Source organism: Miniopterus schreibersii, assembly GCF_964146895.1.
Source record: "Miniopterus schreibersii genome assembly, chromosome: 7".
NCBI classification, from domain to species: domain Eukaryota; kingdom Metazoa; phylum Chordata; class Mammalia; order Chiroptera; family Miniopteridae; genus Miniopterus; species Miniopterus schreibersii.
The window spans coordinates 49,572,451-49,596,349 of record NC_138108.1 but is presented as its reverse complement, the minus strand read 5'-3'; the positions used below and the strand labels follow the sequence as shown (position 1 = coordinate 49,596,349).

At 33.0% G+C, this 23,899-nt stretch overlaps 1 protein-coding gene across 1 annotated transcript in view; it reads left to right on the top strand.

The window, feature by feature from the left end:
• The window catches only part of PSMD14 (proteasome 26S subunit, non-ATPase 14), a 75,673-nt gene that overhangs the window by 39,038 nt on the left and 12,736 nt on the right, over positions 1-23,899 (top strand). Inside the window, exons 4-9 of the mRNA XM_081142443.1 lie at positions 1,761-1,832; positions 2,059-2,178; positions 4,883-4,953; positions 5,939-6,089; positions 16,734-16,841; positions 21,873-21,947. Coding sequence (XP_080998569.1) covers positions 1,761-1,832; positions 2,059-2,178; positions 4,883-4,953; positions 5,939-6,089; positions 16,734-16,841; positions 21,873-21,947 — 597 coding nt within the window. The remainder of the gene's footprint in view (positions 1-1,760; positions 1,833-2,058; positions 2,179-4,882; positions 4,954-5,938; positions 6,090-16,733; positions 16,842-21,872; positions 21,948-23,899) is intronic.

Below are 23,899 nucleotides of genomic sequence, written 5' to 3'. Positions count from 1 at the left end.
GAATGAGCCCACAACCTTGGCACATTGGGAAATGCTTTAACCAACTGACCTACTCGGCCAGGGCTGTTCTTTTTTTTTCCTTAAATATTTTCTGACAAGTTGATCAGCCTCTATTAATAAGTAGTATAGACACCACTTTAAATTCTTTCTCCATATGCATTTTTTAAGTTGCTCTGGATCCAGGAAATAATTTTTATGAATACAGTGTTCACTATCCTGACCTTAAAGTATTACTTTTCTAAAGCCTCTTATCACAATTTGCTATTATCCTTACCTTCCTAAATTTTCTTAACTGCCTTAGATGAATAAAATTATCATATCAACAGAATTGTCATGTTTTATATGAAGATAACCTCAGCAAGTGTTTTGGCATGACAGCTTTTTAGCTTACCTTAGAGTTTTCATTCTGAGATTCATGTCTGTTTGAAATGCAAGTTATAAAGCTGCATTAGGTGAGAATACATGAAGAGCTTGGTCAGTTTTTAAGTTATTATCTGGCACTTATTATTAAAAATAAAATTTAAGGGATTTGATTTTTCTTACCACTTTGTACTTACGGAAACAGGTACTGTTTGTATGATTCTTGTACTTAGAGAAAACTTATTATAGAATTATTTATACTTAATGCTTCCAGTAAATGTTAATGAGCATTTAAACAAAACCCCCCCCCAAAAAAAACCCACAAAGAATTTAGCATATAGACAAAAAGCACAAAGTACAACTAAACCTATAAGTGGGAAATGTAATGAGTAAGGAAATTGTTTAATTTTAGTGAGTAAACCTATAAGAGCAATATGGAATTTTGAGATAATTTGGAAAGCCAACATGTTATATAATTTCTAACAGAGTTAAATGTCAAGGAAAGGGAACTTTAAGCAAAACTGGACCAGCAGTTATATCACATCTCATTTTTTTAATTTCCTAGACTGCCCTGTATTAAGAAAAAAAAAAAGTTTGCTATTTGCAGAATTACATTTATAAGATTCTAGTCACCTTGAGGGTAAGGACTATATGTAAATTACTTTGTGCCACAGAATATTATAGTAAAAGAGGTTTGTTGCTTTTGATGAAGATAGAATCCATAGGGAGAAACAGAGTATCTTCCTTAGCCTATAATAAGATTAATAATAATATTTGTTTTAAAGGTAGTGGTCAGGATTTGGAAGTATTTTCATCTTAGCTATACCAGTGTAAACCAGTTTGTTCACACCCGGGGTTTACTGTGTTAAATTTCTCTGTTGTATAGGGGGAGGGGAACAACTTCATCAGGTGAAGCATAGAGTATGTTGTTCACAGCTCTTTCACCTAGGGATTAGAAGTCTTCTGTCCCCTCCCCCACTGTACCTACTATCCCAGAGAGATCCCATAGCTCTAATGTTCATGCTGTCTTTAGCTGAAAATCAAGCTCAGAGAATTTGCTGTTCGTGTTCATCCTTCAGTTAATCATGCTAGTCTGACAGCATTTTACATTCACATTGTGGTAAGAAACATGGCTAATTGGTGCATTACAGGAGTGGAGGTAGATTACCATTGCTGAAAGATGTAAGCCGTATGTTCATTGGACACTTGCCTTAGTACCAAGTTTGATCTTTTTCTACAGGTTTTGAGAATCCAAACTTGTTTTGATTATTGGTATTGTACCTGAATAAAAGATACTTGACATATTTTCCCAAAATTCTTAAAGCCAATCACGTTGTAACTTTAATTTTAAACTCATAAACTCTGTGTATTTATAAAATAATTGATATGCTTGTTTCTAGGGGCCACCTACAGATGCTCCTGCAGTGGACACAGCAGAACAAGTCTATATCTCTTCCCTGGCACTGTTAAAAGTAAGTATTGAATGAAGTAATTTGCTTTAAGAGAGCTCTGTTGCTCTCACTGCATCTTTTACTTTGACATATTTGTCACCTTAACCATCTCAGGCATAAGCTATTGTTTTAGCTACATCAGTAAAGTAGAGTGTTTTATTTCCACTGAAACAAAATTAGGTTCTTAGTTTTTTAAAAAAACGACAAAGACCTCAAAGCTTTGTGTCCACATACCTTATTCCTACAGATGTTAAAACATGGTCGTGCTGGAGTTCCAATGGAAGTTATGGGTCTGATGCTTGGAGAATTTGTTGACGATTACACCGTCAGAGTGATTGATGTGTTTGCTATGCCACAGTCTGGAACAGTGAGTACTTTCATGGTTGCCTGCTGCAAGTAAATGTGTTTCTTTTCTCGTTACTTTTCCTATGCAAAATAACATTCGTCATATTACATTTTCTCGTCCTGATAGAGAAAATTCATCATAAGAGTAATGATGGAAATATCTAGATTGTATTGAATTAAATTATTTATGTTTTAAGTGCATCATTCCCTGTAGGTTCACAAACTGAATGATGCTAACATTAAATCCCTTTACTCATACCTTCAGCTTAAACTAGCATAGCATACTGGGTGTATAAATTAGTTAACCCTAAAATAGTAGGATATTAGTTTGATTACTTTGAATAGTTGGTTCAAAAGATTTCAGACTCTTAATTAGATTTTAATTTACATATAATTTAGTCCGCATGTTTTGTTCCCATTGTTTTGAAATATGACCCTTTTTAAAAATGTTCCATATATGGTGATAAATGACTCTTAAGATTCTCCTTTTTAAAATGTGAAATTAAAACAACAACAACAAAAAACAACTATGGCAAACTTTAGTGTTTTTGCCCAGGCATGGTAATTTATTTATAGAAGATACATACTTCATGCAGATTTTGAAAGTTAGCTACTCCCCCTGTTCTGAATTATTGTTCTTTCTGGAACTATGCTTTGTTTTTTCTGTTTTGTTTAATGCCCTGGACTTCTGTAGATAGGTGTCTATTTCAGTTGAAAGAAAATGGCCAAAAAATAATAACCATCCTACCTACCTTCCAAAAAACAACATACATACCCTTCTCATCTGTTTACCTAGAAAAATATAATATATATATTTTTACGATGGATGTTTTTTCTCTAATGTTCAGTCTTTTCTTATTGAGCCTTATGAAATATCTGGGTTAAAGAAATTGTTTTCATTAAACTGTTCTGTTTGAGGCTCTTTACCACAAGTATGTTTTGATAAAGTAGATGCTAGAGAAAACAATTTTTAAAAAACAAACACATGTTTTTATTGAATTTAGAGAGAAAGGAAGGGAGAGGGATAGAGAGAGAGAAATATCAATGAAAGAGAAACGCTGATCGGCTGCCTCCTGTGTGCCCCCTACTGGGGATCGAGCCCAAAATCTGGGCATGTGCCCTTACCTGGAATCTACCCGGTGACCTCTTGGTTCATGGATTGATGCTCAACCAACTGAGCAACACTGGCCTGGCACAAATTTTGTTTTTAAATGTTGCAATATATATGTGTATGTGTATAATAAGCATTTTAAATGGAGTAATTGCTACAGAATGCAGTTTATTTGTAAATAATGCAAAATAATAGGAAAATATGCAATGAAATAATTTAGATCTGCTGATTTTGTCCTTATGATCCATTATGTTTATTTTGTACATTGGACATAGAGAAATGTACTACATATTAACTAAAGATTTAGATTTGAATATTAGGCAATTATTTGTATCTATCTTTTCATGTCAGAATATATAAAACACATAAAGTTAACTTTTTTCTGTTACATGCGATTCTTATATGCTTATTCATTATAATAAAGGGATCATAAGCTTTAATATTCTGTATAAATGCTTGTTTGACAATATAAAGTAGAAGGTTTTGGTCCCCATGTTTACTCTATGCTGAATTTAAAAGTTTTTCTTCTGGCCCAAGAGTTAGCAGAGACTTTTTTGTAAAGACATGTGTCTCAGTCTCATATTTTTGTGGGGGTTTTTTTTTGTTTTGTTATTTTTTTAACAATCCTTTAAAAAATGTAAAAAAGCCTTTCTTAGCCTGTGGGCAGCAGATTGCATATCCCTGTTCTTGAGTATGCACTGTCTGTTAGAATTCAAAATACTATTTGTTTTGTTGGGAAGGAAGCACTTAAGTTAACTGGTTTGTTTAAGTAGATTAGACTTATATTCCTGATGTTAGAAGAAAGCCTTTTGGGAGCTATAATGGCAATGATCTATCGCTGAAGAGATGATATGAATGCCTGTGATAGTTCCATGTTGTAAAATCTTTTGGTTGAACTAGCAGAATAATGGAACGTTTAAAAGACTTGGTTATAGGTTGTCTCTAGTGGTGAATTTCTGTGTGAATGCTTTTATATTTGAAGTAATATTCAAAAGTATATATTTCCCCCATCCATCTAATCTACTAAGTTGTCCTAACTGAAGCACTCAACTTCCTCTTCTTCCAACCCACCCACCCACTCACTGCAAAAACAACTGGGAAACTAATAAATTACTTTCATTACTTTCTTTCTTCAAAGTATTTACATTACTAGAATAAAAGTTGAAACTGTTGATTATTATAATAGCCAGATAGTTGTAGAACTTTGGGTGAGGTGCTTATAAGTTACCAAAGGATGGCATTAGTAAGTATGCTTCCTAGATAGGTCTAACCAAAAAATTGTTAATTTGATTATTTGGTATTTCGGATACACACATACATATATACATATACATATATACATACATAGCCATGGCCATAAACTCTTAAAGGATCTTGAAAATTGTCTTAACTCATTAGCTGACAGCAGTTTGGTAGTTGGCAATTCTAGAAGATTTATTGATACATGGTTTATAATTGAATGACAAGAGTGGGTATCAAAACCTATAAAATTATTTTGGTATCTCAAAATAATATACCTAGGTTTTCTTGGGTAGCTGTTTGTTCATTTACATTGTAATATAAGGTTTTTTTCATAGTTATAAAATCTAATTATTTTTCTTTCTTTTTAAACCAGGGTGTCAGTGTGGAGGCAGTTGACCCAGTATTCCAAGCCAAAATGTTGGATATGCTGAAGCAGACTGGAAGGTAAGTATTTTAAATGATCACATAAAAGGATAATGGAAAATATTTTCAAAAATGTATCTCAAAATTTTGGATATTTGTGAATATTATTCCTAGCAAAAAAAGCCATGTAGTTAATGCAAAAGTATCATTGTCAGTACTAGGCACTGTCTATCTAGTCTCTCTTCCATCTAGAATCAAAGAAATTTCCCAATCAGAAAACTGCTTCATGTTAAAATTCCCAATCGTCACATAGTATAGTTTGCGCTATAGCTTCCCTCTGTTTAGCATATGGAGTTACTCTCTAATCACTTATAATTGAAAGATATTTTATGTTCCATGTATTTTAGAGTTTCAATTGAGTAAGATTCCAAATATTTCATTGTATTTGTAGGCATATGAGTTTTAAAGACAGGGCAAATAGAATCCAAGTATTATTTGAGCCCCCCTAGATTAAACCTCTCAATAGTTGTCATTCTCTTGCTCAAATTCTTCTACTGTGGAGAAAACTTCAAAATTAATGTTAGCAAAAGGCTCAGCAGCTGAGCAGAACAGTGCAAATTGGTTTTTGACTGAGTTCCTAGTTCTACTGCTGGTTTAATTGATATTTAATCCTTTCACAACAGTGGATCCTGGTGTCCATTGTTAAAAATATACTCTGCCTGGAAAATCCAACTCCCAGAGCTAAGGAGTTAAAGAGTAGATATTTACTTGAATGCTGAAAGGGTAAAAACTGGCTCTGAGAAAGTGTGGTAACAAGGTGAAAAACTGAAAGCCTTATCTACCACTGCTAATGTGCATCTCTTAATGATAGCACTCCTTTATCACACTTATTCATTTCCATGTTTTCTGGATAATATGGTGTATGATTTCAGTGTTTCTAATGGTGCTTTTTCACACCTGTGTGTTTATCATCTCTTCTTAATTTATACCCTGTTAGTGTGCTGTTTCTTTTCATAAATGTATTACTTGTTCTGTTCTGAACAGCTGAATGCCCTCTTTGTTTCAGGCCGGAGATGGTTGTTGGTTGGTATCACAGTCACCCTGGCTTTGGTTGTTGGCTTTCTGGTGTGGATATCAACACTCAGCAGAGCTTTGAAGCCTTGTCGGAGAGAGCTGTGGCAGTGGTTGTGGATCCCATTCAGAGTGTAAAAGGAAAGGTAGAGTAGATTCTGTCTTTATTAGCATCTACTGCCACATTCTGTTTGCAGCTACATTAAATAAAAATCTATTTTCTTTAAAGCAGAATTCTTAATTACATAAAACCTCCGGACTGTTTGCTTAAAAAAAACACACACATGACTGTACACATTGATAAATGTGTCTTGGTGTTAGTTAGAGATATGTTTCTACTTAAATCAGCTATTGTTTAATCATAAATGTTTATCTTTAAATTTTTTCTTATTTCATAGATTCAAGAATGTTAAAACATACTAAAAGCCTGCTGTACACATTTCATTAATATTTTAATAAACATTACCCTACCTTTCTTTATTTTAAAATGGAGAATTTGGGATTGGCACATTTTAAAAATCTAGTTAAAGAGCTCTGTTTTGCAGATGTAGTGCAGGACATATTCTGGAGTCGTATGTTCCAAATATTTTAGACAATGAAAACTTGCCCCAAAGATTTGTTATCAGTCATTCGCATTTTTGGAGTGAGGACACAGATGAATGATTAAATATGCTAAGTGATTCTGAAAAGAGATTAACTTGCAAAGCATATTGGGTTATAGTTGTTCTTTGTTGAAATCTTTTGTTCTTGTTTAGTTCTTTTTTTTTCTTTTTTGTTCGTTTGTTCGTTCTTTCTTTTCTTTTTTTTTATTTCTTTCTTTCTAGCCCCATATGCCATTTTCCTATTTCCTGCCTCATGACAGCAGGGAGCAGCTCTATTATCACCTTCACAGAGCTGTCTGCAAATGTGAGAGGCAATTCGATTTTGCTCAACCACAGGGAGAGTGGATTAGAAAAACTACAGAACATACAGAAATTGGCTAGGTGGTTACTGCTTTAAAATACTGCTGAGGTGTCTTGTTTGAGCATGTACTTCCATTGTAGTGTAGAATAATTGTTAAAATAAAATCACAATACATTTATGGAGTCCTTTTTTTGCAGCTTTTACATATTATTTTTAGAGCACTTAAAAGTAAATATTAGTTTGCTATCTATCAGACCTGGAGTTTGATAGTACGCAGATTACATTAACATCTGCTCACCAGCTCAAATAAACTAAATCTGGCTGTTAAAACTTGGAGTTTTTATCTGTCATGAATTTGAAGTTAAACACTTACTGACATCATATTATTATGATGAATAAAAATTGAGGTCTTCTCTAAATCATGATCCTATTAGATGTGATTTAGTTTTTCAGAAGCAAAAACTAGCCACAAAAACAATAATAGCTGATATACTAGGCAATTCAGAATAGATAACTTCTGATGCTTGCTATATACCTGTATTTGAATTTATTTATTTATTTATTTTTACTAACTGTATTGTTACTTAAGTTATATAGATAAAAATTGAAAATCCTTGATTTTTGTTTTTAGTTTTCTGAATTAAAATACAGTATAATACTACTTAAGTTTAATTCTCTGATAAGTAATGTACCTTTTTAGTAACTCATATAAGTAATGATTCTTATTTTAGAAATATAACAGAATTATCCAATTAAGTTCCCCTTCCACAATATTTACAAATAATAATTAAAGCTTAATTTTAAATGTAATTAGAGTTTTACCTTGGATTAGTGTGACAGATTTTTTTTTTATGATACTTGGTTCATGTGATGGTAGCCACTTGGAAAAGGAAAATACAAGAATTACAATAAAAGAAAGCATTCTCAAAATAGAATATAAATAAATGAATATGTATTTAATTTTTTGTTATCTTGTGTATAGTTTTTTTAAATGGCAGTTTTAGTTTCCAAATCTAGGTTTAAGTATTATACAATATTGGAATTTGCATTGTTTGTTTATAATTAGTCATAGTCCATATTAAAAGAATGGGTTGCATTTAAAAATTCACTTGTATCACATGAATGCTTTCATGTGGTAAAATACAGTATTTTAAAACTATATATACCTAAAATTATGAAATCACAAGTATTACTGTCTAATTTTATGTCATAAAATATTTTTGAAAAATTTTAGTATTAATATAAATATGTTTCATTGATCATTCACATACCTAACATATAAATTTTTACAATTATATTACCCAAAATAAGGATCTAGTTCTTTGTTAATTATGTAACTTCATCTATGAGGTTCTGAGTATTGTTATATTTTATGATTCTCAGTGTCAAGACCTCTCAAAACTATGAACCAAATTAAATGCTAGTACATTCATCGCCAGTGTTCCTAGTAAAAGCTTTAAGCTTAAGAATATAAACTTGTAAAAATTGAATAGCATAGGACTCTGCCTTCCTCTTCCTTGCACTTGCTTTCTCAAACTGTCAAAATATTTAGTAAAGCAATGAGTAAATCAAGAGTTAAAAATGGCAATCTATATGTAAATGAGTTAAATTGGGTCTCTGTTCACTAAATACCTCTTTCCTGTATATTTTTATATTTTCATTTTTATAAATCCCATTATTATCTCTCTGTTTTTGAGTGATAATCGTGGATTCTTTTTTTGTAATCACAATAATCTGTTATTTCTTTTTATGTGACTTGACTGTGTCTTTGGAATTACTGCTGTGTGCTAAGTATTGTGCTAGTTATTTTAACTTGTCTAACTTATTCTTTCCAGTAATTCTATAGTTAGGCATTATTATTATTCTATTTTATCAATGAGAGGGCAAAACAATTAGAGTCAAAGAGAGTACTTTGCCCAAAGCACACCATTATTAAGAAGCAGAACAAGGGTGCAAATCTAAATTTATAAAATTTCAGAGCTCAAGCTGTTTTACTGACTCTTTAAAATTAGGCAATTATGAATGATAAACTAGAGTAACTCAGGTCATCACAGTAGCAGAGGACCAGAAGTCATCTTGGGGTCTTAACTTATATGGATAGGACTTACTTATATGGAGAGGTATCACTTCAGCATAAGTCAGGGGGGGAAACTACACATTTTCTCATAAGTTTTCAGTAGTTCTGTATACTACTTATAGTAGGTATTATGTATTAATTTTTTTCTCCTGTAGTATTTGTTCTATTAATGTTTAAAAACAATTTAGACTCATCCCTGTCAGCTTTTGTGACATACTGAGGACAGACATTGAGACCAACATAAATAATAAAATATACAATATGATAAAGAATCTATGTCACTCATATATTATGTAATCCTGTAAATGTTTTAAAATGATGTAGGTGCAAATCAATGATAATAACATTCATAATTTAAAAGGAGAGTTCGCTCACAGAAATTATCAGTGAGCTCTACTCTAAACTTACCAGTGATGTAGTTTTTATGATTCTGTTTTAGTTTATTTGTAAAACACACATATTCAAATATTTTAAACCTCAGTTCTGAAGTGGGACAGTGGCACCCTTTTGCTTAATGTTTTGTTATCTTGTATATTCAGCCCACAACTTGGACTTGATTCAGCAGTAAATTTAGAAGTTAATTCCACTTAAAATAGGACTAGTTCTTCCACAGGGCAAAAAAAAAGATCACTCTGTGTATCATAAAACTAGCATACAACTATTTACAACTTTTGAGAACTCATTTTCTTGTCAAGATTCCTGTCAGTAAAATGTTCAGATGTTAGCTGCTAACTCCTAACAAACTCTGTTTTCTATTTTGAAAACATAAAAAAAAACCCCACAAAAACCACTAATAACCTTTTAGTCCAAATCTTGATTTTTCTTGAAAATGTTTTATTTAATTCAATCAGGAATACTCTTCTTTTTTTAAGGGGAAATAAACATGAATAGTAAAACTATATATAAAATAATATCCAAACACGCTTTCTTGGAGCATTTCACACTTCAGTAGATATTTATTCTGCACCATATTATGTGTGCCAGGTACTCTGCTGGGAAATGGATATTCAATGGTGATTAAGACTCAAACCTTGCTGTCAAGTAACTGAATCTAATAGTAGTTTTTTCTTGCTTTTGTGTTAGGATAACTGTTACATCAAATAGCTTGGTGATGAAGAGTACTGCCTTTGGCATGCTGTGTATGTAACAAATCATAGTAGTATCATTTACTGGTTGTGTCATCGCATTTAATGTATTCAGGTCCTGTGATTTTTCAGTTTCCTCATCCATAAATTGAGAATATTCATACCTCATAGTTGTTGAGAGGGTTAGACAAGGTAATTTTTATACCGTCATTTAATTAATAAGCCCAATAAAAATATGTAAAAGTGATACATAAAAAAGTAATTGACCTTTACATATTTTTCCTTGATAATGACCTTGCCTTTTGAGAGATGGCTGTTTGAGGGATATATTTGCATTTTTCTTTGCAGGTAATGTTAAAGCACAACAAATGTATGTAAGTCCTTTATTCCTCTCATTCACCCTCCCTACCACTTTGCTGACATAGTCAGGCCCCAGCCTTTAGTCTCTAGAGCCTTTTATTCCTTTACTTATGTGGAACTGTCAATAAGCATACCAGTTGTCTTGCTTTAGTTTGTCTACTAGAAAGGAATGTGGGCTCTCTACATTTTATATAGCCACCAGATAGAATTGATGCTCTGTTTATCAGACCAGTGACCCAGAGATGATAGTCTCTTGTAGCTCATTAATAGTTCCTTGAGGAGATCAGCTTTTAAGTTCACTGTGTATTTGTCACATACCTGTCTTGCAGGAGCATCAAAATTCTAGGCATATTGTCATTTTTAAAAAGAGATAATATTCAATATAACTGTATGCGATTTTTATTTTAATTAGGAATTTTCCTAAAGAAATATATGCCCTTAAATGTCTCTCCCTAATTTCCTTTTGCCAAGTGTTTGTGGATGTCAAATTTATAATTCTGATTTGGTTTTGGGGGTAGCTTTTTTTTCTAACTTTAACACTGTATTAATAGCAGTCCTTTGCTTTGTTTACTGTGTCACTTTGGGTGCTCCAAGAAGCAGATGTCAAAATAGGATTAGATATGCAAGAGATGACTGAGGGCATTGCCTGTGATGGATAAAGGGAGACCCTTCAGACAGCAGTGCAGGTTTAATCCTGTGGAAGAGAAAGGAAAGGTAGGACTGGGTAGGAAGGGCATCAGACTGCAGCATATTTCTAAGAAAGTTTCAGCCAGGCTGATGGGGAGTCCTTGAGGCAAAGTTCCCCTTTAGGGGAATCCCTTATTTGGCAGGAATGGCTAGGTTCTAGTACTGTCGTTACTTAGTCATTGGCTGGGAGCAGCCCAGGAGAAGCATGACCTGCGGTGAACCACCAGAGGACCTAAAGGTGCAGCATATGGAGGTTGTAAGTCAGCTGTGTTCTCCACAGCAGGTTCTGTTGAAAGGAAATCTGAAGTGGGCAACCCCATGACTGTCACAGTTACACTAGAAGCTATGGGGCAGGTACACATGTATTATTTAATCATATCACCAACTCTGTGAGGTGTCATTCATGCACAAATGGAGACATTCAGAGCTTAATAACTTATAGTAGATCACTTAGCCAGCAAGTGATAGAGCCAGAATTCTAACTTAGGCAGGATTCTGACACCAGAGTGTCTCAAGCATTTAAACGCCTATACCATACTGACTGCATGCATACACTAAAAAATCATGTCAAACTTTAGAACTTAATTATGTTTCTTAACAAAGTTTCATGAATCTAAAAATGTATAATTACCTATTGCCATACTCATGTCTCAAGATGAGTTTGTTTTCATTAAGGTGTATATGTTCAAAACTTATGGCTTTTCTGTTTGAATTTTGGTGCATGTCTTCACTTGTCAAAAAAAGTACATTATGCTAGTACTTTTCCCCCAATATATTGAAGTTGTACTACAGATCTCTAGCTACAGTAAGCAATTCTCCAAGGATGAAGAAAGAAAATGTACATACACATAGGAATTTCTTTTCCAGAGCTAAAATTGACATTTTATAAATAATTTGCGTGTTGCAAACTTGAGACTAAGAAATCACAGCAGTTCACTGATATGCATTTGGCATGAGTCAGTTTTAGTTCTTAGTGCTTCCCATTGGAAATGGCATAAAAAGTAAGATTTCTTTGAATTTTTTATGCTGTGGGCTTACAAGAGGCATAAGATGTTTTTCTCTTATGGCTGTCTGGCAGTGCATGGCAGCAGAAGTAACGAAATGGTCACAAACTCCAGCAGTACTTCCCAGGTCACATGCACCTTTAATTTTTAAAGAATCTGGAAACAGCCTAAGCAGTTGATAACAGGACATTTCTAGGTGATAAAGGATATTTGACATGGGGTGTTGCTTTTCTTTCCACACCTAGCCTTTTTATAGTCATTCAGAGACTTTATATGGTGGTGGGTTTATATGATTTTAAATATGTAACTTAACTGGTAACTGAATTGTAACTCTTTTTCCTTTTCCTGATGTTTGACATTGATTTTGAGGTCTTAAAACATTTTTTCAAGCTTTAAAAAAAAATCTAGTTCATTTTCTTATAAAAACTTTTCCCATGTCATTGACTTCTATGTAAGTACAATTGGAAGTGCCAAAGGCAGCAGGTACTGTTAAAAAAGAGAGGAAGGTATTGTGAACTATATAATTACTGCCAGAAGTGCTTATGTATTTTTCTTTCAAACACCTTTGTATTAAACAAATTTTAAGAGCTTTACTTAAAAAATAAACTCCTTTGAATGTAAAAATTGGGACCTTTATACATTGGTGCTTTAGAAATTTAGTTTCGTCTTTCAGTGACCTAGCAGTTGACATGAAAACAAAATTTAAAAATAAATAGCATATTGGATAAACTGTACTATACTCATGAGAGAAGCCAAAAAATATGGATTAAACTGAATTCAAAAATAATTAGTTTTTTGTCCTAAACCATATTCGTTGTTAAATTGAAATGATAGGTCCTTGACCCTTGGGTGTGCTTAGAATAAATATGGAACACAGTATTGTTTTTAAAACTATTTTGCTTTTATAAGCTAAGACAGATGTACAAAAAAGATGTAGTTTTTATTTTGTATTGGCAGCTTCCAAATATTTAGTATCTATTTCCAAGAGTTGCAATTAGTAAAGCAACCATGGTACTGAAATCTGCACATCCCACAAGCTAATTATATTTGCAAGGTCAGAGTGAATACATATTTTCAGAAAAATAAGGGTTATATAAATATGTGTCTTCTACTTGGCTGTTATATCAGTTTGTTGATCTGGAATATAATGTGTACAATTCACAAATTTGTCTGATAACAGAAAGTGGTGTGTGATTGTGTTTATTTTACTAACCAGTATATTCACAGCAATCACTTCCAAATATCTCTCCAGTAAAGATGTGTTAATTACAAAACAGACAAGGTCTTCTATTATATTAAAGCTACTAACAAGAAGACAGCAGGAATCACACATGTAAATAGCATCATCAACCCCTATTTTAGTCCTCTGTTTTGATCTGTGAGTTGCGCATAGACCAAAGGTGCTATTAAAGACTGAGTGTATGAAATAGGCAGCATTATATGAACAAAATTTATTCAACAAGAAAACAGACCTTTAACATGAATTTAACAAGCCTGAGAAATTATAAACTATCATATGCTGCAGATTCATGCAGTGATAATAAACAAAAAAGGAAAGTAAGAGGTTTCCCTAAGCTAGCCAAACTGCTAATGGTTTTGTTATAAGCTGTCTACTGTTGCAGTGACCTCTGAAAAGTCTCAAGGCACTTGTACCAGAAAAAATTAAATGATCAGGCTGGTGAATGGAGATTCAGTGTAGTGTGGAGGACTTCAGCATGGAAGGGAATTATAAAAGTGTAGCAGCATATTCCTGAAAATATTCTTCATACTTTAGCTTGCAAGTTTTTATTACATTTAATTAAGGAGATAGTTTTTGTGTCCAGTTTTTTGGCTAAATTACTTCTTAGATTTATAAGACATAAACTGAATTGGTTTAATGTATATATACTTTAAAACAAACTCTTTAGAAAATTCATATAGCTCCAAAAAATGGATTATTTCCCCTGTCCCCCTACCATCACCTTAATTAATCCTTGGGGGTTCTTTGTTCAGTATATTCCATCTAAGCTTTCCATTCTTAACCATGGAGTGACCACTTTGCTGTCATTCTGTTGCATCATGCTGTAAATACATAAACATGGAGAAGGCTTTCAGCTTGTACACACCTCCAAGTGCTCACTAGGGCTTTTTCTTGAATCTTACTGTGGCATAATTAACACCTTCTTTACCCATTGCTCATTAGTGTACTGGACATTAATGAGTCTATTTTGATAGGTTGCTCTAAAGGAGAAACCCACTTTTTCTCACAGTGCAAAAAGCAATTATAAAATTGTACAGAAATTAAAATGTAGACTATATTGCCATATTTATATTTTTATTGTGTACTAAGTCTAATTTTGGTCTGCAGGTTATTGAACATGTTAGTTTCCTTAAGACAGTTGCTGTAGTGATGGCAGCAGATTCCTTTAATCTTAGTGCAAAGCATTTTCTATTGGCTATCATATTGCTACTCAGGAATTGGCCATCTAAGCATGTCATTTCACATAGGCCATCATTTATTAGTTGAACAGTATATTAAATTGTTGAAATTTTTTCTTAATTTTTAAATTAACGTATCTACTTAATCATGATATCTTCTTAGTTCGTATTTTCCTTTTTATGAAGTTTCATATCTGCTTATAATATTCCAGATAAATATTACAGAGATTTTTGCATGTAAAGTAGCTGTCTTCTGTGCTAGTTTGAGTGTTCAATATAAAAAAGTGCGTAGGCATTTTATTGTGATATATAATTGCATTTTCATGGTTTTGTAGTGTGTTTTTCCTACAAGTGATTTTACTAAAACCTTAAATGGAATCAAAGTATTCTAAAAACAACTGGACCAAAATGATGCTTTGCTCTTAAGTATTTACCACTAATAGTAAGAGTGGCAATTCTTAATTCTGTTTTTATTTAAGTTTCACATCTATCAAAATGGTCACTTTTCTTTTGCCTACATTTTAATTTTACCTTATTTTATGTGCTTTTTAGTAGAAAATGTTAGAAAATTTTAAACAACTGTTTTAAAGTATTTATTATAATGTCTGATATTAGTACCTGTTTTTATTATTGCTTCATGGAAAAACATGATAAGGAACAATTTTAAGTATAAGGAAGAGGTATAAACCTATGCCATATTTATTTATATATAAATGTGAAAGTCAAATCTGGATTGTAGTTATTGTATAAAAAGAAAAAAGAGTTTTTACAAACTATTAAATCATGCATATTCTGGGGATACTTGGTTTTACTTTGAGGCAAGAGGAATCTTTGGGGAAATTCAAACTGTTAGAAATAAAAGCAAAATTCAAAGCTGATTTGGGGGGTGAGGGGATTTGCCTACCAGAGTGGACAGAGGCCTTACACTGACTCACTTCTCATATGCTTTGGTTTAAGTTTGTACTCTTTGATACTGTTGACCCTTTGTGGCTGCCTTTTAAAGGGTGATTTTTGTTTTCCCTCCCTTCCTTCCGTCCTTCCTTGTTTCTTTCAATCTTGTTCTTCACCATACAGCATGTAGAAATACTTACTATACACATTTTTCAGACATGATTAGATTTCAGTTGGCTTAACTTGAATATAAATTTTATTTTGATCTCTCGGTATCCTCAAGTAATAATACAGATGAGAACAAGTCTAGTTAGCAGTAGTTTTTAAAATGTTGATAAATTCCAGTTGTTTAACACTATGTTAGACAAATTTAGAAATACTATATTATCCTACTTTAAGATTTTTTTAAATGTGATAAATGTATTGAGTTTATTCTCTTAGTAATTGATTTCAATTCCCTGAAAGAGGCAAAGTCCCAGTGCTTTATTTAAAACTTCACAACATTTAAAAGCTCTAATGAGTTCTTTCAGATCCATGGTAATGAACAGAGAAAAGCTGTAAGATAGTGTGTGATTCTTGTTAAATCTCTTCATATATAAGAGCTAACAGATGACATTGTATCATGTAAGAATTTGAAGTCTTTCTATACAGAAATATTGAATACACTTAGCACAAAGAGGATATCTATTGTTATTTCTTTACTGTGAACTTTGTGCCATGTCATGCTATACCATGTTCCTGGCGTAAAGCACGGATGACCTTGATTTTCTTGTGTTGTGCCTCCTATTCTTGACAGTGGCTTGGGCACTTAAGGCCATTGGACAAGGTATATAGTCTTTTATAGTCACAAGAAGTAAAAGGTATCTGACTAGAAGAGAATACGTGGAGCAAGTTCCTTGCTGGTTGTAATTTTGTTGTCATTTCAAGTACTGTGGTGGTATAATTGATGTGACAGGGCTGGGCTTTAGATGTGGTCCCTTAGCTTGTGCTCACTTTCAGTTTTAGTTTCTCTTTGTCATTCATTTTGATTAGGTAAAATTTAGGTGACAAACATATGCACACCAATGAAGGCTGTTTGGTGTAAGTTTAGTAATGACGTATTTCAGTAATGAAGATGCAAAGTTAATATTTTTCTTTACTGCTTCATGAAAATTGCAATAATTGGTGTCACCTTACATTACAAGATTGAGGGTGGTGTGCTGATGGCACAGTCAGCAGGAGGTTCTTTTTTATTAATATTATAATTAAATGATTTTCTGGAAATAGGCCAGAAACAGATGCAAGTTGATCATGCCTTGTCCACTGTTGCTTGGCATCATCACTTGCTTTTTAAAAAAGAATTGACCTGACACCTTGTTTTTACAGGTTGTTATTGATGCCTTCAGATTGATCAATGCTAATATGATGGTTCTAGGACATGAACCAAGACAAACAACCTCAAATCTGGGTCACTTAAACAAGCCATCTATCCAGGTAATGTCCATATTTGATAATGTGTTAAAAACTGTGTTTTACATTATAAAAGCTGTTATAAATGGCCATTCTAAGATCAAATACTTAGCATTTTAATTTGTTTACAGTTAATTTTTCTTGTGCTTTAAAAGATTATGGAAATATTGTTGGAAAAGTTAGGTTTGCTTATATGTGAGTCAGTTTTTACTGTCATCTTTAAACTTTCCTAATATGTACCCTTTTTGGGAGCGTAGTAGAACCTTTAGCTTGAGATAACCTTACGGCTTTACAGGGTTAACATTGGTAGTAAAGGACCAATAGGAGTTTCAGGTGGTGTGCATTAGCTCTCATTCATAATTGGTTAGTAGACATTTCTCATAGCAGCAAATAATGGGAAAATTGATGTAAACTTTAAGAGGTCCCCCAGAAACAGTTCCCAAGTAGTACTTAACATTTTCTATTTTCTCCTTTTTCTGTTTAATCTTCATCTCTAAAACAAATCCTATCTAATGCATGTATATATTACCTTTGATTATAGAGTTTATATCTTGTTTGAAGTGATGTCAACCACCTTTATTACAGTTATTTAGACACTTAATATCCTCCTGAGTGATTAATGTTTTCTTTGTATCATTCACATGCCTCATTGTTTTTACACAAATCTTTATAGTCTGCAAAAATTATTTTAAATGTGTTTTTAAGTGCACCACAACCTGTGTCTATATAGTTAATTGCTTCTCTGAAGATTAATTAAAAGGACAGAAATACCATGTTTGGTTAAATAGAGCACATAGGACAAAGACTTTATAGTAGCTATTGCTGTTCCCCCTCTGAAACCTTGTGCTGTCATACCATTGTCTTTGGGGAGTTGTGGCTTTAATAGTTAGCCATGGTTAAGCCTTCGTTATACTTTAATAACTGTACTTTTAGATATTAACTTTTGCAGCAGTCTCTCATCTGAAATCTTCATCAGAGTGAAATGTTTTGTTTCAAAGGATTTGAGGTGTGTTGCTTTTGAAACAAAATTTTTTATAAGTCAGGGAAAACTGCAAAGTGTAATGAGTATGAAATAAGCTACCAGTGTTTTCGATTGGATACAGACAAGCCCATGCTTGCATGTTCCAAGAGAATATATTATTGGACCTGTTTAGCCTGTGATAATGACCTTTCTTATAAACCCCAATAGCATCATACTACTTCATTATTTTTTTGCCAAAGGGTGAGTAGCATCTCACAATCCAAGATCATTGTGATTACTTCATGGTATTTCTGCCAGAAGTTTTCACTAATTGCAAGTCAGCAGCCACCTGTTGCAGATTTCATCTTTTAAATTTAAACACTGCTTTTTAACTTTAAAAATTTAGTATAGTCAGTATTAAAAACCTGCTTCTTTCTATTCTGCACCATCCACTTTGTGTTTTTTTGTCCTAACTTATAGTCTGTAACTTAAGATGGACCTTATAAAGCAGTTCCAAACCCAAGTTTTTCTAATTTTAGTTTGTTTTACCTTCCCTTTAAAATCTGTAAGTATATTTATTTCACAGTTTATGTAGTGCCTATCTGAATACATATATCTGGGTGCTTTACAGTATTAAGACAATTTCAATACTAAAACACTCAAATGGGATCAAGCCAAATAGTGGCAGAACAAAGCTACACCTTAAAACAATTTCTTAGTTTTCTAAGACAGGCTACAAAGAAGGTAACTCAGAAGAATGTGAATGGTAATATCCATAATAGAATTTTAATATATGTTAGCAGAATTTTTAACTCGGAGATCAGAAACTCTTCAGAAAGGCCATGCTTTTTATTTTTAAGGAAAACGAGTTCTTATTGAGATGGGTCTTGCTCCCAAACCAACTGTCAAGTAGTGGGGATAGAAACCTGACAGCCACCATCAGCACTCATGCTGGTAGTCACTGTGCTTTTCTATTGCTGACTTTTTTACTATTATTCTTATAGTAGTGCTGAAAAATTATGATTTTATTGGACAGTAGTATTTAATAATTTGAGTTAAGTTCCGTATATGTTTAAGAAAAGATTATGAAATAAGATATACAAGTTGAAAATATATATTTTATAAACTGTGCCTATATATTTACACCAAAAATGTTATTTTTAAATCATAACAGTGTTGAAGTATCTACCAGAAGATAAAGCTAATAGGCAAAGCTTATATTAACTTTCATGTTTTAAATAAGAGAAGCCATTAATAATCCTGGTAGAGAGGGGAAGGTATAATGCCTATACCTATAGCCTTTTTTGTTAATATATGAGACTTAGTATTATTTTGTGAATACAGAAATATAAATAATTTAGATGGTGATTGATTTTGAAGTTTATTTCACTGTGATGATTATTTGTGTGCTTGTTTTAAGTTTGTCATACCAACAAAATTATAAAGCCCTACTCTAAAGATTAACTAGGGAAGCATAGAAATAACTTGAAAGTTAATCAGCAGGAAGGATCCCAAAACTCCCCTTTGTCTCATTCCTCCTCTAAAGCATTCTTTGTCTAGATAGCATCTTAGACTGGTACTGAGTACCAACCTAGGCAGAACTTTCTTCTTGAAAGGGTGGCAGGCTTTGAGTAAAGAAAACAAGGGTCAGGATATCCAAGAACCAAGTAAGCTAAGAGCTGTCAATAAATCCAGAATATATTGTCCTACAAGTAGTGCAATAGCAACTGGCTAGTATCTCAGATCAATCCACAGTATATATTATAGAATAGAACTATGCTTTAGAGCACTGCTTCTCTGAGAAACTCTTGCAGATTTCAAATGGCCAATTAATGAATGAGCTTCTGGACTATATCCTGTTTCAATGAAGAATTGCCTAAATTTCCTAAGTCCATCATATTTTTGTTAAGTGTAACTTAGAAACTTAAGAATTGATGTTTAAGAAATTTTCTGGCTATATAACTTTCTCCTTTTTCTGCCTGATATACTGTGGCATTTGCTAGCATATTTTTGACCCTTTCAGAAGGTTAGTCTCTTCCTTGATTAAACTAATCATATATTTTGGCATTTGCTGCCACAACTTGTAATTCATTGTCAACCAGATTGGTTAATTTGAGAGAATTTATTATCTATTGAGCTAAAAAATAGGCTGCACTTTGGGGGCTCATGTGGAAGGAGGACTGCACATGGCTAATTTACTTATGATTTGGGATAAATGCACTGGGGTACACAGCAGGTGAGGAAGTGAAATTGGAAGACTGCTTGAGGATATCATTTTATTTAACTCATACTTGTTTTGTTATTATACCTGCTAACCTTTCACACTGTCTGTTAATTTTCCTACTTTTATCTAAATAATGTAATTGAAAATCAAGTAGGTAGTGCCTTCAAATACCGAACTATATATTTCAGCAATACAGTTAATCTCCAAAATGTGGACCTGCCTGTGGGCACATTGGCTGACTTCTATAATTATTGACCATAGCGGTTACTAACTATAAGATAGAAATGTGTAGTTAGGGTGTTGCACAAAGGTACCTGGATGAGGGTACAGTTGTACCTGAAATCTAGTCTGAGCTCCTCCCTCCAGCCAGGCTGTCTGCCTGGAGGACTGGGCACGTTTTTCTACTTCTTTCAACCAGCGGATACATTTCCTAATTTGCGTAAAGGTGAATGCTTTAGAAAGGCCCTAATTAGTTCCAGGTTTTTCCTCTACCTTACAGCATTACTCTACAGTGAAATTTACTTCACTGCCCCTGATGATGATTAGAACGGGTAAGGATTTAACAGCACTTTTAGCGCTTTAATTGTGCATATCAACCATTTTATTATACCGATGTTAGGAACATGGGTGGACTATAACAGTATGTATTGAAATGTCTTAGTACTCTATCGATAAGAGTATTTTTTTCTAGCAAAGTAAGCTGTGTTTTGTTTTTATCCTGACCCTTAAAATTCAAAGACTTAATCCAGGAATTTCCTCAGACACTTTATACCATAGTATGGTAGAAAAAGCATGGGCTTTGGAATCAGAAAGACTTGGATTCAAATCCCAGCTTTATCTTTTGCTAGTTATAAACTGGGACAAATTAGGATTTCTGTCTTATTTTCCTCATCTGTGAAAATACAAATGAAACTAGCCCGCTTACTGGGTGGTTGTGAAGATTAGAAGACAACGTATAAAGCAGATGCTAGGTGCTCATTAAATGGCTCCTTTCCACCCCTTCTACCTCAACACCATGATACCTACATTGTAAAAACCTAATAACTAGAAAGTGTGGCAGTTGTTTTGGTTAGCATTATCTTTAGTTTCCTAAGGGTTAACCCCAAAGCTCTCTTTGTTTTTATGCTGGTCGAAAATATTTCCATGGTATATTTCTGAACCTCATTTGAACTTTTTTGGCCAGTGTTAGAAATTTGAGCAATTGTTAATGGATTCCAGCACATTCAGGGTTATTGTTTCTTAATAAAGCCCATGCCATTAACTTAAATTTTTTATTATGATTTGCCTGTTTGTCTTGGAGATCAAATGCGGGGGGTGGGGTGGATCTGGTTAGTGAGAGCTTGAGCTAAATAGACCCAGTAAGAACAAACTCTGCTTGTTAATTGGGAGACATGTGCAGGCACAATTATTTAAATCTATTAGAACTGAATTTATAAGGGAAATCCCAGATTAATGTTGTGAGTGAAAAAATAAGAGTCTTATTTTGACTTTTGAGGCTTTAATTTGAAATAACAAAGAGCCCCCTAGATATCATAATATCAGGCTTAATAAATTGTGTTATTTATAAATTATGAATAATTTGTATTATGATGAAGTCAACCCTATCTCTGAGTGAGCGAGGCTGCTGAAACTGTTGAGTTTTTGCAGCTCTATATCATGCTTTGAAGAATGTGCTACCCCACCTGTAAACCTCATTCTAAACTTGTAGCTGAGAGAAAAAAATTAATTCAATATGTATTTAGGATAAAAAGCCTTTTTTAGAAGTTAATAAAGGTAATGTCTATATATGTTAACAGTTTCAGGCAGTTGTATTTATTTTAATGAATGAAAAATGTTAATTTGTTCTTTTTCAAATCATTTGTCTATGTAGGCATTAATTCATGGACTAAACAGACATTATTACTCTATTACTATTAACTATCGGAAAAATGAACTGGAACAGAAGGTAAGTTTAAATTTTTATGTTAGAGGAAAAAGGTATCTTTTTTATACCATTTAAACTAGGACCTGGAATATTTGAATTTGAATTGTTGACCTAGTTCATGGATGTGTTCCAAATGTTTTTTATCCTGATGAATTGCAGCATTAAAAAACAGAATATTTTATTGGATATGTCGAAGACATGTTACCTTATTGGTCGGCAGTAAAGTCAGAGAGAAAGTAGGAAATAAACATTCCAGTTTGGTTTTATGATAAAGTATAAAAATCTTTCCCCTAGTTCTGTTATTTTCCTGATTAATTTATCTTGTCCAATAAAATGACATTTTGTAACTAAATTACTAAATTGTTTCCCACATTAGAAAGGAATAAATTAGATTGTAATTGTGTACTAATTTTTAAAAAGTACCATGTTTACCTAAACTAAATGTGAGTCAAAAGGGAAATGCAGTTTGGGGTTTTCAGATATTTAGAGCTAGATTCTTTATTTTTAATTGATTTTTAGAGAGATGAGGGAGGAGGGAGAGAGAGAAAGAGACATCGATGTATGAGAGAATCATCGATCCAGTATGTGCCCTACTGGGAATTGAAGCAGCAACCTTTCGGTGTATAGTATGATGTTCCAACCAACTGAGCTACATTGGCCAGGGCTACTGTGGTATATTTAGTTGATAGCTTGAAGTACATTCTCATCACTTATTTATTACTTATTTTATTTTATTATTTATTTATTTATTACATTTGAAAACTTTATCATTCTTTAGAAAATAGAGAAATACAAAACACTTGCATTTTTTAAAAGTTAAAGATTCTAAAATTGGCTACATTTAACATTTTCCTTCATATATTTCTCTAAGATTTAACAGACTTAAATCAGACTTTATATTAAACTTGATCAATATTGCACACACAAAGGATTAATTCCACGAGAAAACAGTTGAACAGGTCATATATTCACTGCTCCCAACATACACCCCAATATGACAAGCCTTGGAGTCAGCTGCAATCATAGGTTCATTACTTATTTTTAATTTTACATAGAATAGGCAAAAAGGGGCATTACTTAGACACAAACTGAAAAATTCATTCAGCTATATAAGTATTTTATCAATCTGATATCTTACATCTAATTGTTTGGAAATATTCAGCTACTTTCATCATTTTTCTTTCTTTTTTTTCTTGCTACCACATAAAGCTGGCCACCATCCTTGGCTTAAAAAAACACACAAATACACAAATTAATTAATGTTATAGTTATGTTCCCAGTAGCTCAGTTCAGATGCTTTCTCATTACCAAAAGCTTTGCCTTTACTCTTATCCTATTAACCTGTATACTTAACTCCAAGCCTTACCTAAGGGTCCCAATGAAATCCATATCCAGGCATGGTAGGGATATCCTCCTGTTCTGTGGGAACTTTGCTTTTGAAGTGGTAGGAACATCCAGTTCTCAACTCTTAATTACAAGTCGCTTTATAGCACATGTAGTTGCAGCAGCACTGAAATTTCCCAAGGATACATTTTCTAGAACACTATCAGTGGCAAAAATGGGAAGCAATCAAAGAAACTAGAGATACTTTCTAGGCTCCCCCCCCCCCCCAAACTACTACTCTTGTCCTCATGGGCTCTAGGAGGTGCGTGGGAGAATCTGGAGATTGTTTCTTAAAAGTGTCATAGATTATTTTGATTTGCAGCTTCTTCTTCAGCATAAGAACTTTGTACTGTGTATAGTTGCAAACCTCTAAATGGGTAGAGTAATTTTTTTAAGCTAAACTCAAACATTTCCAACTATGTCTTCAAATCTTTGTGGCTCAGGGATCTCACTTAAAGTATGCTGGTTCATTCTGTAGTAACCATTTTTCCCCCACATTGGATAATTGCATTAATCATTAATACAATTTTTATTCAATGATAGTCTGCAACTGAAGAACATCTTTAGAGTAAGACTTTAAGAAAAATTAT